This window comes from Bos javanicus, chromosome 27 (genome assembly GCF_032452875.1).
Source record: "Bos javanicus breed banteng chromosome 27, ARS-OSU_banteng_1.0, whole genome shotgun sequence".
Classification (NCBI taxonomy): Eukaryota; Metazoa; Chordata; class Mammalia; order Artiodactyla; family Bovidae; genus Bos; species Bos javanicus.
The window spans coordinates 14,461,046-14,473,739 of record NC_083894.1 but is presented as its reverse complement, the minus strand read 5'-3'; the positions used below and the strand labels follow the sequence as shown (position 1 = coordinate 14,473,739).

At 47.4% G+C, this 12,694-nt stretch overlaps 1 protein-coding gene across 5 annotated transcripts in view; it reads right to left on the bottom strand.

The window, feature by feature from the left end:
- Positions 1–11,681, bottom strand: part of STOX2 (storkhead box 2) — a 196,223-nt gene extending 184,542 nt beyond the window's left edge. For 4 of the 5 annotated variants that reach the window (XM_061404137.1, XM_061404135.1, XM_061404138.1 and 1 more), the window contains exon 1: positions 10,439–11,681. In XM_061404137.1, coding sequence (XP_061260121.1) covers positions 10,439–10,802 — 364 coding nt within the window. In that variant the 5' untranslated portion in view covers positions 10,803–11,681. The remainder of the gene's footprint in view (positions 1–10,438) is intronic. The other variant, XM_061404136.1, reaches the window with a different exon arrangement.
- Positions 11,682–12,694: the final 1,013 nt, after the last annotated feature.

Below are 12,694 nucleotides of genomic sequence, written 5' to 3'. Positions count from 1 at the left end.
TTCTGTCTGCATGGACTTCCGCAAACCAAAGATGCGCCTCTGTTATAAGAAGCTTCTACTCTTTCTTGTATCACCTCAAAATCTCTCTCTACAATTACCTGAGCCTGCTGCTTGCCTTGCGAGCCAGTTTAACTCAGTAACATCCAACATCCCTCACTCTTCTGCTTTTGATCCTGGATCTAAGACTCTTTGCACAGTATAAAATGACAAGTTTTTTAAAAAAGAAGCTAAACAAAGGAAATAGTCCAGTTACCAAATGACACTGATGTAACCTCCTTAGAATAAATGAAGGCCACCCTTGCAGGACATTTGGACCTGCTCAAAACTTTCGTGAGCACGGGACCAATTATCAAGGACCATTGGGTGAGGACTCAATGTCTCATGGCCAGTTTGGACAGGACCAAATGCTAACCGGCACCCTGCCCAAGTATCCTCCCCGTTTTCTGAGCCTTGGTCCTGCAAGGGCAGCCTCCACAGCCTCTGGTCCAAATCAACACGGTCCAAAGAGGGTTTCTAAGCCAGGAAGTGACTGTTTTACTAACTCAGGTCTATACTGGCTCCCTCCCTGAGGAGGGGCTATGGGAGCAGCTATGATTATCTCCCTCTTGGCTTCACTTCCTTAGGGTTGATGATAGAGATTTGGGGATTCACCTAAGCTACAGAATAACTAGGTTGCTGGTTATAGCTACTGCTTTAGTTACAAGGTCAAGAGCAAAGCACCAAAGAAGGTATTTAATTCATTTGTAAAAAGAATGCACTACTTCAACATAAATGATTTGTGTGAAAAAAAAAAACAAACAAACCCACATTGTAGGGCCTTCCATGTGACATACAAAAGTTTCAAGCAAGAGCAAACAAATGTTATTACAATACAGTTAGTGGTTCAATATTTCTAAAAAGACAAATTTCATATTGGGTTTAAAGTCTAACTCGATATCCTGCTTATAGAACACACACTAAAATAAAAGCATACAAAAGATAAAGCAAAAGGTGGCAATCGATATACCAATCAAAAAGCAGAGATATTCCAGTATTAATTTTGGGAAAAAATTTCAAGGTGAAAAGGATGAGAAAGGACTTGTGTTAAACATGTACATATAAATATTCTCTGAATCTGTTTCCTCTTCTATAGAATGGAAATATTAGCACAACCTCAGTAAGGGTTACATGAGACTATATTAAAGTGTGAGAACAATGCCTGACCCACAGTGAATATTAACAGACGTTCATTCTTCTTTTTCCTCCTCCCTACTCACCCCTTCTCCAACTCTGAAGTAGACTCAGTAGACGTGTAATAAACTGAAGGAGCAAAAAGCATAAAGCCCGTCCTCTAGAATGGTCCTCCTTTAGTACTGATATAAGAGGAAATGTTCAAGATACAGGAAAGAGTGGAAGGAGGATGAGAGAGCAACTACCATCATCTGGCGCGTTCAGAGACGGGTTCTAAAGAACCAATTTCACTTTTCTATGTTAGTACTTCAGTCTAATAACCTAAAGCCATTTTTTTTTTTTTTTTACAAACTAATAACTGGACTCTGATAAAAGGAGAGTGATCAACCTAGACAAGGTATGCCGGTCACAAAGTTGTCCCCCATAATAACAACAATGAAAGGATCATCTGTGTATCCTGCGATTGTATATTGACTGTAAAGTCAGCAGGCTTTCCAAATCTCCCCAAGCTGATATCATCAAGACCCAAACAGAATGAACCAAGGGGGAAAGGACCAGCCATCAGAAGCTAGAGGCCAAGAGAAGATCTTGGAGGAAGGCGGTTTGAGGATCTGGGTGAACTGTAACAACAGAATGAGATTTCGATTCCTGGGTTGGGAAGATCCCCTGGAGGAGGAAATGATAACCCATGCCAGTATTCTTGCCTAAAAAATCCCATGGACAGAGGAGCCTGGTGGGCTACAGCCCATGAAGTTGCAAAGAGTAGGACACGGCTGAGCGCGCATGTGCACGCACACACACGTGGCATAAACACGATTATAATCGATGAGATAAAGAGTTGGAATTTCTTTCCAGAAGGACAGCAGTGTTCACTGGACTGTGTCATCCTTTGGCCTCCTCTGGAGGAGTCCAGAAAGTGTCTGATTTTTTTGTCCAGAAACAGAGAAAAAATAACTAACATGAAGAAAAAAAAGAAAAAACAAAGAAGCTACACGAACTAGCCAGACTGGACAGATGTTTCCACATAGCAGAGAAAAAACCCCTCTACTGCAGGAACACAGATTAGATCCTGTAACGCTCCCCCTAGCCTTGGTAAGATGGGCAGGAAAAAGCTGCGGAGAGGACCTGCGCAAGAGCAGAAAACAGCCTCAAGGGGTGAGAGCCGCAGGTTTGGGAACATCTATAAAGAAATAAAATTTTGTTTTGAAAATCACATCTGGGATGGTGTCCCTTTGGAGACATTGAACATATTAGAAGTTCTTCCCCTCTTTTTCAGCATGAAAGTGTCAGAAAACTATCTTGACTCATGAAGGTCACTTCCAAGGAAAATGAGGAGCCTGGAATCTCCAGAGACAGTGTTCTTTAGAAGAGCAGGTGATGGAGCTCTGGTGTCCTGGAAATGGACACATAAGGAGAACTTCAGGTTCTAAAAAACTCGGGCTGTTAGGGGCGGGGGGCATGTGGCCTTAGAAGTAGAAAGGCAGAGAAGACATCACCTGTGATTGCAAGATTTAAAAGGAAAAGTTGCCCAAACCTGGAGAGAAAGAAGAAGAAATGGGGAGGAGGGCGTCTGACACAGCGTCAGGGGAAGGGTGACAGGCATGGAAGGAGATGCTAAGAGGGGATGCAGTCACAGCATCCCAGCACGTCCTCTGAGCACCAGTGGCCTCACCATGAAGACAGAGGCCACAACGATCGCAGGTGGTCAGAAGGTGCAATCCTGCCAGACTGGGTCCATAGCTAAGCGACACTGGTAAGCCTTTTGGGACCTCCAGGGACCTGTGGCTTTGTGAGGAGGTTATTTTGGACTTACTATTAAACAGCTGGCATCCACGCAGACAGGGGGACTTTAAAGCCTCCCCCACGTGTTTGGTATTGGGAAGTGGGAGGTGACATCCCTGTTTCAGAGACATGCCATTTTACATCCACAGATGGGCTCTCATTATAGAAAACTCCAATATAGGGCCTTCCCAAGAAACTGAGGCAGAGGAAGAATTTTACTGTGTGTGTTGAGCCATTAAGACTCACATCGACAGCAGGGAGGTCTGCTTTCATTGCATTAATATCAAAAGAATATCTCAAGCCCGGGGGGCCATGTCACAGGGTGCCCACCACCATCCTGCGGACTCTCATAGATAGGTGGGTCTGCCACCCCCAAAGGCTCTGATAAATTCCCTGTACCTCTTGACCCAAATCATTTATCAAATTCTTTAAAGAGATACCACTAATTCTGACCCTTGACAGTGTCCAAGATTACGGTTCTTTGTCAAGAGAGACTGATATCAAAATATCCACAGCCGTATCCTCCCATGCCAGTATAATCTAAATTACAACAGTTATCACAAGGCCTTGAGTCTTTGAAGTTCATTCTAAACACTTCATTACGATGAAATTGGCACACCTTTACTGAAAATTTCTTCGAGCCAGAGTGAGGTAATTCATAAAAATATCTTTATGACTAGCTAGAAATCAATAAAAGTTGAAATACATCCTTGTTCACTGTCTAGACAGTGAGATTTTAATACAGGAGGTAAGCTTCTCTAAGAGAGGGTCCCCTGTCTGACGCTTTTCTGGATATTCTACAGACCCCAACCCAGTGCCCTAACTGTACTGGATGCTCAAAACCTTGTCACCACAGAATAAAATACCAAGAGGCCCCACACGACCTGGCGTCGGCCAGCCCCTCTGACCTCATCTCCGGTCACACCTTCCATTCTCTGGCTGGCTCAACAAGCATCAGCCTCAAGGGCTTTCCTTTCTGTCCCTCCGGCATTCAAGCTGATTTTCATCTGCTCCTCCACCACTGGCCCCCAGCTCATCCATCAGTCAAGTGCTACACAAAACAAGAGGTATTATTGGGCTGTCAGTCAAAGCCCTGGCGGGGAATGTGGCTTTGGGACAGAAAATGAAGAATCTGCCTTCCTGTGAGTGAGCCCCGCAGAAAGATCATTAACCACACAAAGCAATGGACCAAACAGTTTGGCTTAAAGGAAGCTTGATCGTGAGGGTCTCTCGCAGCATCCTGGACCGGTGCTGGTTTCCCTTTTCCCTGTGTGGTCTCAGCCACCTCCAAGCAAACCCGTGGCCTCTGGGTACCTGGAACCCTAAACTGCTAGGAGAGTGTGTGTATTGGGGGCCGGCAACCTGAACTTGAATCTTATCTGTATAACCAAAAAGAAAAAGAAAAACAAGCAAAACTTACGCTGCCTGGGTCCAGACCCCAGCTCTCTCTCTTACTAACTAGGCGTCCTGGGAGAAGCACTTGTCCTGCTATTTATTCCTCAGTGTTTTCAACAGTAAAACGGGTAAAATAATGATACCTAAATAGCCAACAGAAATAAAGCATTTATGAAATAGTAAATGATCAATAAATGTTAGCCATCATCTCATGTTTCCCCATCACTCTCTATCACCTGCTTTTTTTTTTTTTTTTAACAGCATCTGGGATGTTAGTTCCCCAACCATGGATCAAACCTGAAATCCCGGCAGTGGAAGCTCAGAGTCTTAACCACTGGACTGCCTGGCAAGTCCTCACCTGCTTAATTTTTAAATCCCTTAAAATACTTTGAAATTCTTACTTTTTGTTTAATTTTTAAAATTTCTGTTGCCCTCTTAGAATGGAATATCCAAAAGTACAAGGGCTATGTCTGACCTATTCTCCACTTCAATTCCCAGAACAAATCCTAGGAGATCGGAGGAGGTTCTTCAGTTGTTGAATGACTGGGTGCCTCTAATTCCAAAAGCTTTATAACACTCATTTGGCAATCCCAGACATGAGCCTAGGCATATTATTCAATTTTAAGTTGACTTAAATAAATCAACTTTTGGTTGGGATATATACAAATTCTTTTGAAGTGTATCCTTTTAAAACAATTGTCTTAAAAAGTTACTACTCAGAAAAGCCACTTTAAGAGAGCAACTCTCTTTGAAAAAAACCAATAAAGAATAGAAGAAATGCTTGATGCCCTTATGTTCTAAACAATTTTCTTTTTTTATGGAACTATAGCTGATGTATAATATTATGTGAATTTCAGCGATACAACAGCTAAAAATTTTATAATGTATAAGTTCTGATTTAAAGCCTAAAAAGCGTGTTTGGTCCTTACTAAGTTAATAGCTAAGGATAAAGTATAATATGGGCTTCTCAGGTGGCACAGTGGTAAAGAACTAGCCTGCCAATGCAGGAGGGACAAGAGACACAGGCTCAGTCCCTGGGTCAAGAAGATCCCTTGGAGAAGGAAATGGCAGCCCACTCGAGTATTTTTGCCTGAAGAATCCCATGGACAGAGGAGCTTCGTGGGCTACAGTCCATGGGATCACAGAGTCAGACATGACTGAGCAACTGAGCACACACACAAAGTATAATTCAATTTATATAATATGTATAAACATAATATATACCTATATTTATTTATATTTATATAATTATACAAATATATATTTATATGGAGCTTCCCTGGTGGCTCAGATGGTAAAGAATCGCCCGCAGTGCAGGAGACTCAAGTTCGATCCCTGGGTCGGGAAGATCCCCTGGAGAAGGGAATAGCTATCCACTCCAGTATTCTTGCCTGGAGAATCCCATGAACAAAGGAGCCTGGTGGGCTACAGTCCATGGGGTCGCAAAGAATCGGACACGACTCTGTATAATACTATATAAAGTAAAATATAATATCTAAGTATAAAGAGCCACTGGAGGGGACAGAGACACTGAGCCACGGTCCCTGAGATCTTAAGTTAGGAGCATCTATGGAGATGGTCGGATCTGAATCAGGCTGGCAGGTGGGAAATCCCAGGAGCCCCAGGAGGGAGGAACATCTGGGCTCCCCGCAGGGGCCTCACAAGGGCCTCTGGGGCTGTGGGGAGGCTGAAAGGCCCTCCAGACTCAACCAGGCTACAGTGCTATGTTCCAAAGCACAGTAACCCCGACCATGGGAAGGAACTGAGAGAGAACAAACACTCCCTCACAGCGCCCACCACCTCTCCCCACTGCTCTTTCAATAGCTGCTGTACCCGTGCCCAGTCCCCTCCCCTGCCCCAGAATTCTCAGGATACCAAAGATCAAACCCCGTCATTCCCTCTCCCTGCTCAGAAGCTACCAGGGCTTCTCAGTTGGCACCTCTGGCCCAAGCCCCGCTTTCTGCTGTCTGATCATACCGCTGTCCCCCTACTCCCCAGCCAGCCAAACACGTCTGGGATTCGTCCGTCCCGTGACCACTTATGCTCCTGCCCAGGTGGGAGAGCTGTCCTGATCTGAAGGAAGCCCTACACCAGGCTCAGGGCAAGCCTCTTCTCTGGGAACCCCTCTCCCAGGCCACCAGGAAGAAGTAACTGCTCCTCACTCCCTGAGCTCAGAGGCCTCCGCACATGCCCAGTTCCAGAGTCAGCATCTCTACAAAGACGGCAGGCTTCATCAGTCTTTATAACCTCCAGAAGGACATAGAGCCGGGCGCTAGCAGGCACTCAGTGAACATGTCACGCGTCCAACTGAGTGTTAAATCAAAGTACACAGCACAACTTTAAAACATTGTTAGTTTCCTACCCATACTTCCCTTTGGAGGGCCCCAGAAATCAAAAGTCTGAATTTTTATTCCCTCCATGTCCAAAGTAGGTCATTTCTAAGCAGTGGGTTTGAATCTCCCAAATCAAAACTACTTTTCCTTTGAGTTCCTTAATTCCTTGCTTCTTATTGAATCCATAGTCATCTCCCCCTTGTTGAACCCGGACCTGAAAAGTGTGTGATTAGAACCACATACTTTTGGAATTACAGCCAAAAGTAATCTGGAATTGCTGGCAACTTCAAGACGCATGTTTCAAGTTACAAGGCAAGACAAGATTGTTTTCAATCCTGCAGTGAAAGTGTAGGCTTGCCTCACCAACGCTGGGCCGCAGCCAAAAAAGAGGGCCTGGGCAGACCTCTTGTCCATGGGGTTAATGCATTTGTGCGCACGTGCGCGCGCGCACACACACACTCCACGAGGAGAAGGTTACTCTGAGATGGAACAAAGGCAATCTTCCCCTTTCATCACTGAGAGGATCTAACAGGACAATTTTATTACCACGACCTAGAGATGAGCTCTCAGAGACTACCTGGAAAACAACCAAACTTTGTGAATAATTATTAACCATAAGTAGAATAAAATGCAAACTGGCATTTGCCTACCAGTTATTTAAGAGGACTACTTGTGACTGATGAAGTTAATTCAAGTTCAACAAGAGGAAATATGATGCCCTCCAGAAGGCTCATCTCTGTCTGGTTTTGTGGCTGTCTCATACCCACGAAATAATCAAGGAAAATCACAAAACCACATAAAAGCACCTGATAATATAGGTAGTCAGTCTGAGGGATCCGTTGAAAGTTATCCTGCAAGAAATGCATTACTAATAATAAAATCTCACAGATAATGATCAACTCCTGCTTTTGCATATAAATTAGACGGAGTGCCTATGAGACTGGCACTCACTCCTTCCAGATTTAGAGCTAGGTTCCCTCTGAGTACACGTCTGTGGCTGAGGTTTTGTTTCTTGTATTTTTGAGTGCATGAACCTGTCCACACATATACTGTGCCTCAGAGTAAAAGGTTGTGAGCCAGTTATCAGGGGCTTCTGGACTTTGGAGTTTCAAAGCTCAATAAAAGATCTTCCACCAAAAAATTAGGAAGCCTTGCAGCTGACACGGAGGTTCCCTGAGAGAAGTTTTACAGGAGGTGAACCATCACAAACAATTCAGTATTTTACCATCGTTACTGAATCCCCAAGCAGTTCACAAAAGCTAACCACCTGGATCCCAGAAGACATCACCCATGCTCCTTGGTCTGCTGTGGGTTTCAGGAGGTGCTCTGCATGCTGGCCATCATGCTACTGAGGTAAGGGCTGAGCCAGTGCAGCTACTCTACCTGCCAGCTGCCAGTCAGCTTGAGACAGTTCAAGATACTGAGGCAACAGGCCACAGTCAATGAACTACAGCAATCTGTAAACCCTTAAAATGCCAAAATAGTTCTATTTGCTTGATATGACAAATCACCAATTCCCATAAGCTCACCAATTCTGCTAAAATGAAAAATAATACGAACAACCGAAATATTTACAAATCAAACGCTATTATTATAATAGCTGGGATTTTGAACAGTGGGAGAGATTTAAAGATGGAATGAGATTGGTCAAATACTGGTAAGTTCTGAAGCTGGATAATGGGTTCATAGGAGTTCAATATAGCATTTTTTATTATAAGCAAAACCCTTAAGGTTTTGCTTCTGCAGTTTGTTACCTGGAGTCCACTGAGATCCAAAAATATTAAATGGAAAATTCCAGAAACAAGCAATTCATACGTTTTACATTGGGCATCATTCTGAGTAGCTTCATGAACTCACTCCCCTATCCCACCCTATCCTGGGATGTAAATCATCCCTTTGCCCAGCGAATCCACAATGCATAGGTTACCTGCCTGCCCATTAGCCACTTAGCAGTCACCCTGCCCAGCATCACTTCAACAGTGGTGGTATTGCAGTGTTTGTGTCCATGTAACCATTACTTTACTTAACAATGGCCCCAAAGCAGAAGAGAAATGATGCTAGCAATTCAGATATTCTCTTACTGTAAGAAATTTTAAAATTAAATTTTATCATAGGTATGAAGGTATAGGAAAAAACAGTATTAACATATAGGTCCATCTGGGGTTGCAGGCATCTACTCAAGGTCTTGAAATATCCTGGCAAAGAAGGGGAGAGGGAGAGAACTACTGTACTAGTTTTGCATATTGTTTGAAATTTTCCAAAATAGAAAGTAAAGAATAAGTATGAAGTCAAGGTTAAAAACTATTGAAACGCAATCTCTGCAGTGCCTAAAAATGACTACATACATTCTTACCTCCTAGTGTGTTGCAGTTCTACAGTAGGAGAGCAGATGAAATCTCGGAGACATTAATCTTGGCCCTTTACTAAGGCAGCTTAATTACAGGGACTCCATTGAGGTTTTTGCTAACGTCAAAAAAGAAAGTGAAGGCACCTTTCGAAATTTCAACACACGTTGTAAAACACACAAGAGGCAAGCTTTACTAGTTTTTTGTCTACTGGATTTAAAGAAAGTTTTGTAAAGATCTCTGCTATTCGAAAATTGACAAAACACAACAAAACAAAACAAAAATGCTATAAATTTGCCATACGTAGAGGAAGGCACGTTAGCAGGTAAAAAGGTCTGCTTTCAGCAGAAGGTAGCGTAGCAACCCTGGCTAACGAAAAAGGCGGCTTTACCGTCTTTTAGCGTTTGAACTTTTGACCTCCTCCCAAAATGTCACAAAAGAATTTCTAAACCTTGGGACTAGAAGAATGGTTTCTTTCCCGAAACCGTTTCACAAAATATTACTATTTACTATATCCGTTTTGAGCCACCGAGCCTAAAGTACAAAAATAAAAAGTATAGTCTAAAAGAGATGCAGACTGGGTTGAGAAAAAGTAAGGCAATTTAAGAAACAAACAGCAGATCGAGACGCGCTGGAAATGCAGCAGTGAACAGCACCTTGCAGGCTCTTCCCGGACACTGCTTTCTCTTTTGTTGAGGATCAGACTTCTTTCTCTGGTCCTCGTGTCTCTTCCTACCTTCAAACTCACAAAATGACTTGAAAGATGTACGGGCGGCAACGAAATCTACACAGCTCAGTCGTGCACAGAAACACCGGCGCTTAAAAGTCAACCCACCCCGGGAGGGACGCGCCGCCCCGGGCAGAGGCAGCCGGGGGTGGCGCGGAGGGGCCGGGTCCCGGTCCCCGGACAGGATGCACCCGGGGGCGCCCGCGCACCTAACCGCCGTCTCCCGCGGCTAAGCCCGCTGCCGCTCGAAGCTACCTGGGCGCCGTCTGTCTCCACCTCTCCCTCGTCTGCACGCTCGCCCGCGGCCAGAGCCGAGCGCAGAAGCGGAAACCCGGCAGCACCGGAGCGGCCGAGGACCCGCCGAGCCTCCCGCGCCGCCGCCCACCTGGTCGGCCCCAGGCACCGCCCCGCAGGTGCCGCCAGGGAGGCTCCCGCCGGCCGGCCAGGAGCGCCGTGCGCGCAGAGGTACTGCTCCCGGGGTTTCGGTGCCAGGAAGCTCCCCCGTCCCGCGCGCGCCCAGGCCGCCGGCCCCTCCCCCGGCGCGGCGCGGGGGTGGAGAGAGACGCGGGCGCCCGGGGGAACCCGGCCTGCGCGCCGGCTCCGGCAGGGCGGGGAGAGGTCCCCGGCGCTACGGCACCGGACGCGACCCGGCGGGACGGGACGGGGCGCCCGGCGGCCGGACTCACCGAGGCAGCGGATGTGAAAGCCCGAGGGCGGCCGCAGCGCCCGGCGCGACCAGCCCTCGCGCAGCGCCTCCAGATGCTCCTCCTTGCCCTGGATCAGCAGAACCTGCTCGTCGATCCAGCCCAGGAAGAACGTCTCGGCCACCGCGGCCGTGACCTTCTTGTTCCAGAAGTGCTGCATGTTCTCCGCTTTGAAGTCGGCGAAGATCTCGTAGCCGATGTGGTGCCGGGAGAGCTGCCGGGGCCCGGCCGGGGACGTGGGCCGGGCGGCCTCGGACCTCTGCCCCGCCGGCCCCTCAGCCGGGCCCAGGACGATGGCCAGAGAGTGAGGCGCGATCTGCAGAAACTTCTCCATCTTCGGAGGCATCCGGCGCCCGCCGCGTGACCCCACTCACAGCCGCCGCCGCCGCCTCCCGCCGCTCGCGGGAACGGCCGAGCAAACTGAGCTGCGGGACAAGCGGGGAGCGTTAGTGCCGCCCCCCCGGAGCCGGCCGCGCCCCCGCCACCCTGCGCCCCGACGCCAGGACACCCCGGGACCCGCTTGGGCGCAAGCCCGCGGGTGGGCGCAGCGTGGTCGCCACGCGTGGACGGGGCGCGTGTGCGGTGCCCTCCAGGGCCGGGGGCTGGCGCGCGTTACCTGCAGCTCCGGGCCACCCTCCGGGCACCGCTCATTTTCCAGCCGTGGCACCCTTGCCTCCCTCGGCGCCCGGCGGCCCCGGCGAGGGGCGGAGACGCGGAATGGGGGCGGGCAGTTCGCGTGAGGCAGGGGAACCCGCCTGGCCGGACCGGGCCGGAGGAATCCCCAACAGTCCGCGGCGGAAGGTGGTCCCGGGGGGTGCGGATAGCCGGGTCCTGGGGTGCGTTTAGGTGGCGGGTCCACGGACTCACGGCGACTCACGGAAGGCCCCGAGTCCCCGAGCTGCGCGTGTCGCTCCTCCCCACGCTCCACCCCGCCCCCACCTCCCACCTCCTGCTGGAACAAGTGCCTCCGCTGACTGGTTGATGTGCCCTTGGAAGTGGCTTTTTAAAAAACTTAGTCAACCACGAAAAATTGTCATCAGTCCCTCCTCCCAAACCCTTGTGGGAACTCTCTCCCGTATCTGCATCCCGTACTGTGGGCCTAAGGTAGAAGAAACCCGGTCATTCCTAGTGTCTTCTTCCATTGACGAAAAGGATATGAAATTCACCAGGAAAGGTAATGATTATACTCTTTTAGAAAACGAAAACAAACAAACAAAAAACCGATTCATTAAGCTTCTTTCTGTACAAACCCCGTTTTTCTTCTTTTCCATTGAGAAAGACTAGTTGTATATCTAGAACCCTAATTGACCCCAAGGTTTCATGTTAAATTTTCCTGGAGCAACGTTTCTCAAACTTAAGTGCTCACAGAGTCGCCTGCAGCTTTTGTCAAAACAGAGGTACCAGGATGTGGGTCTCACTACTTCTGATTCAGTAGGTCTGCTGTGGAACCTAACCACTGTTCTTTCTAACAAATTCTTAGCTAACTGCTGCTGGTGGTGGTCCTGGGCCACACTGAAAACGCCTGACCTGAAAAAAAAAAAAAAAGTTATATGATGAGAGGGATCATTGAAGGGTTTCTTGCCAAGGTTGCAGTGGCCACACTGCCAATGTCCCTGGAAAATTTACATTGTGCTTACATCCCCTTCAGCGGGGCACTTGGGTACATCATCATGAAGGAAGATGCAAATGTTTCTTGGCAAGGAACTGTTCCTTCCCTAGGTTCAGCCTCCAAGACCTTTATCTTGACCCATGTAATGGAGACAGTTCCTGGTTATTTTCCAAGGAAAACTGTTTAACATCTATCAATGCCTCATTCTTACAAAACTCAAGGAGGAGGAACAATTATTCCGATTTTTCCAAGGAGAAAAATGATGTGAGCTAATTTGGCCAAGGTCACACAATGAATAGTTGATAAGCCCAAGATTTGAATCAGACTTATGACTCCGGAACCCAAGTTGCCTCGGCATACATTGCAGCCTCCAAAGGAACTGAAAACCTCCACGATAAACTAGTATGACTTCATTCAGGAGACACTGCTGCACCGATTTACTTGAAAATGTTCAGGAAGAACTTCTCTGGTAACTTATCAAATAAGAAATCCTCTCTCCCTGGAGAGAACCCTTGCCTCAGTTTTCTCCATACTGAAGCTCAATATCAAGTGGGATGTAAAGAATGAAAGAGCACTGTGAATGAAATTCTTTATCAGCCCTTCTCCCCGCTGCCTGCTGTCAACTGCCT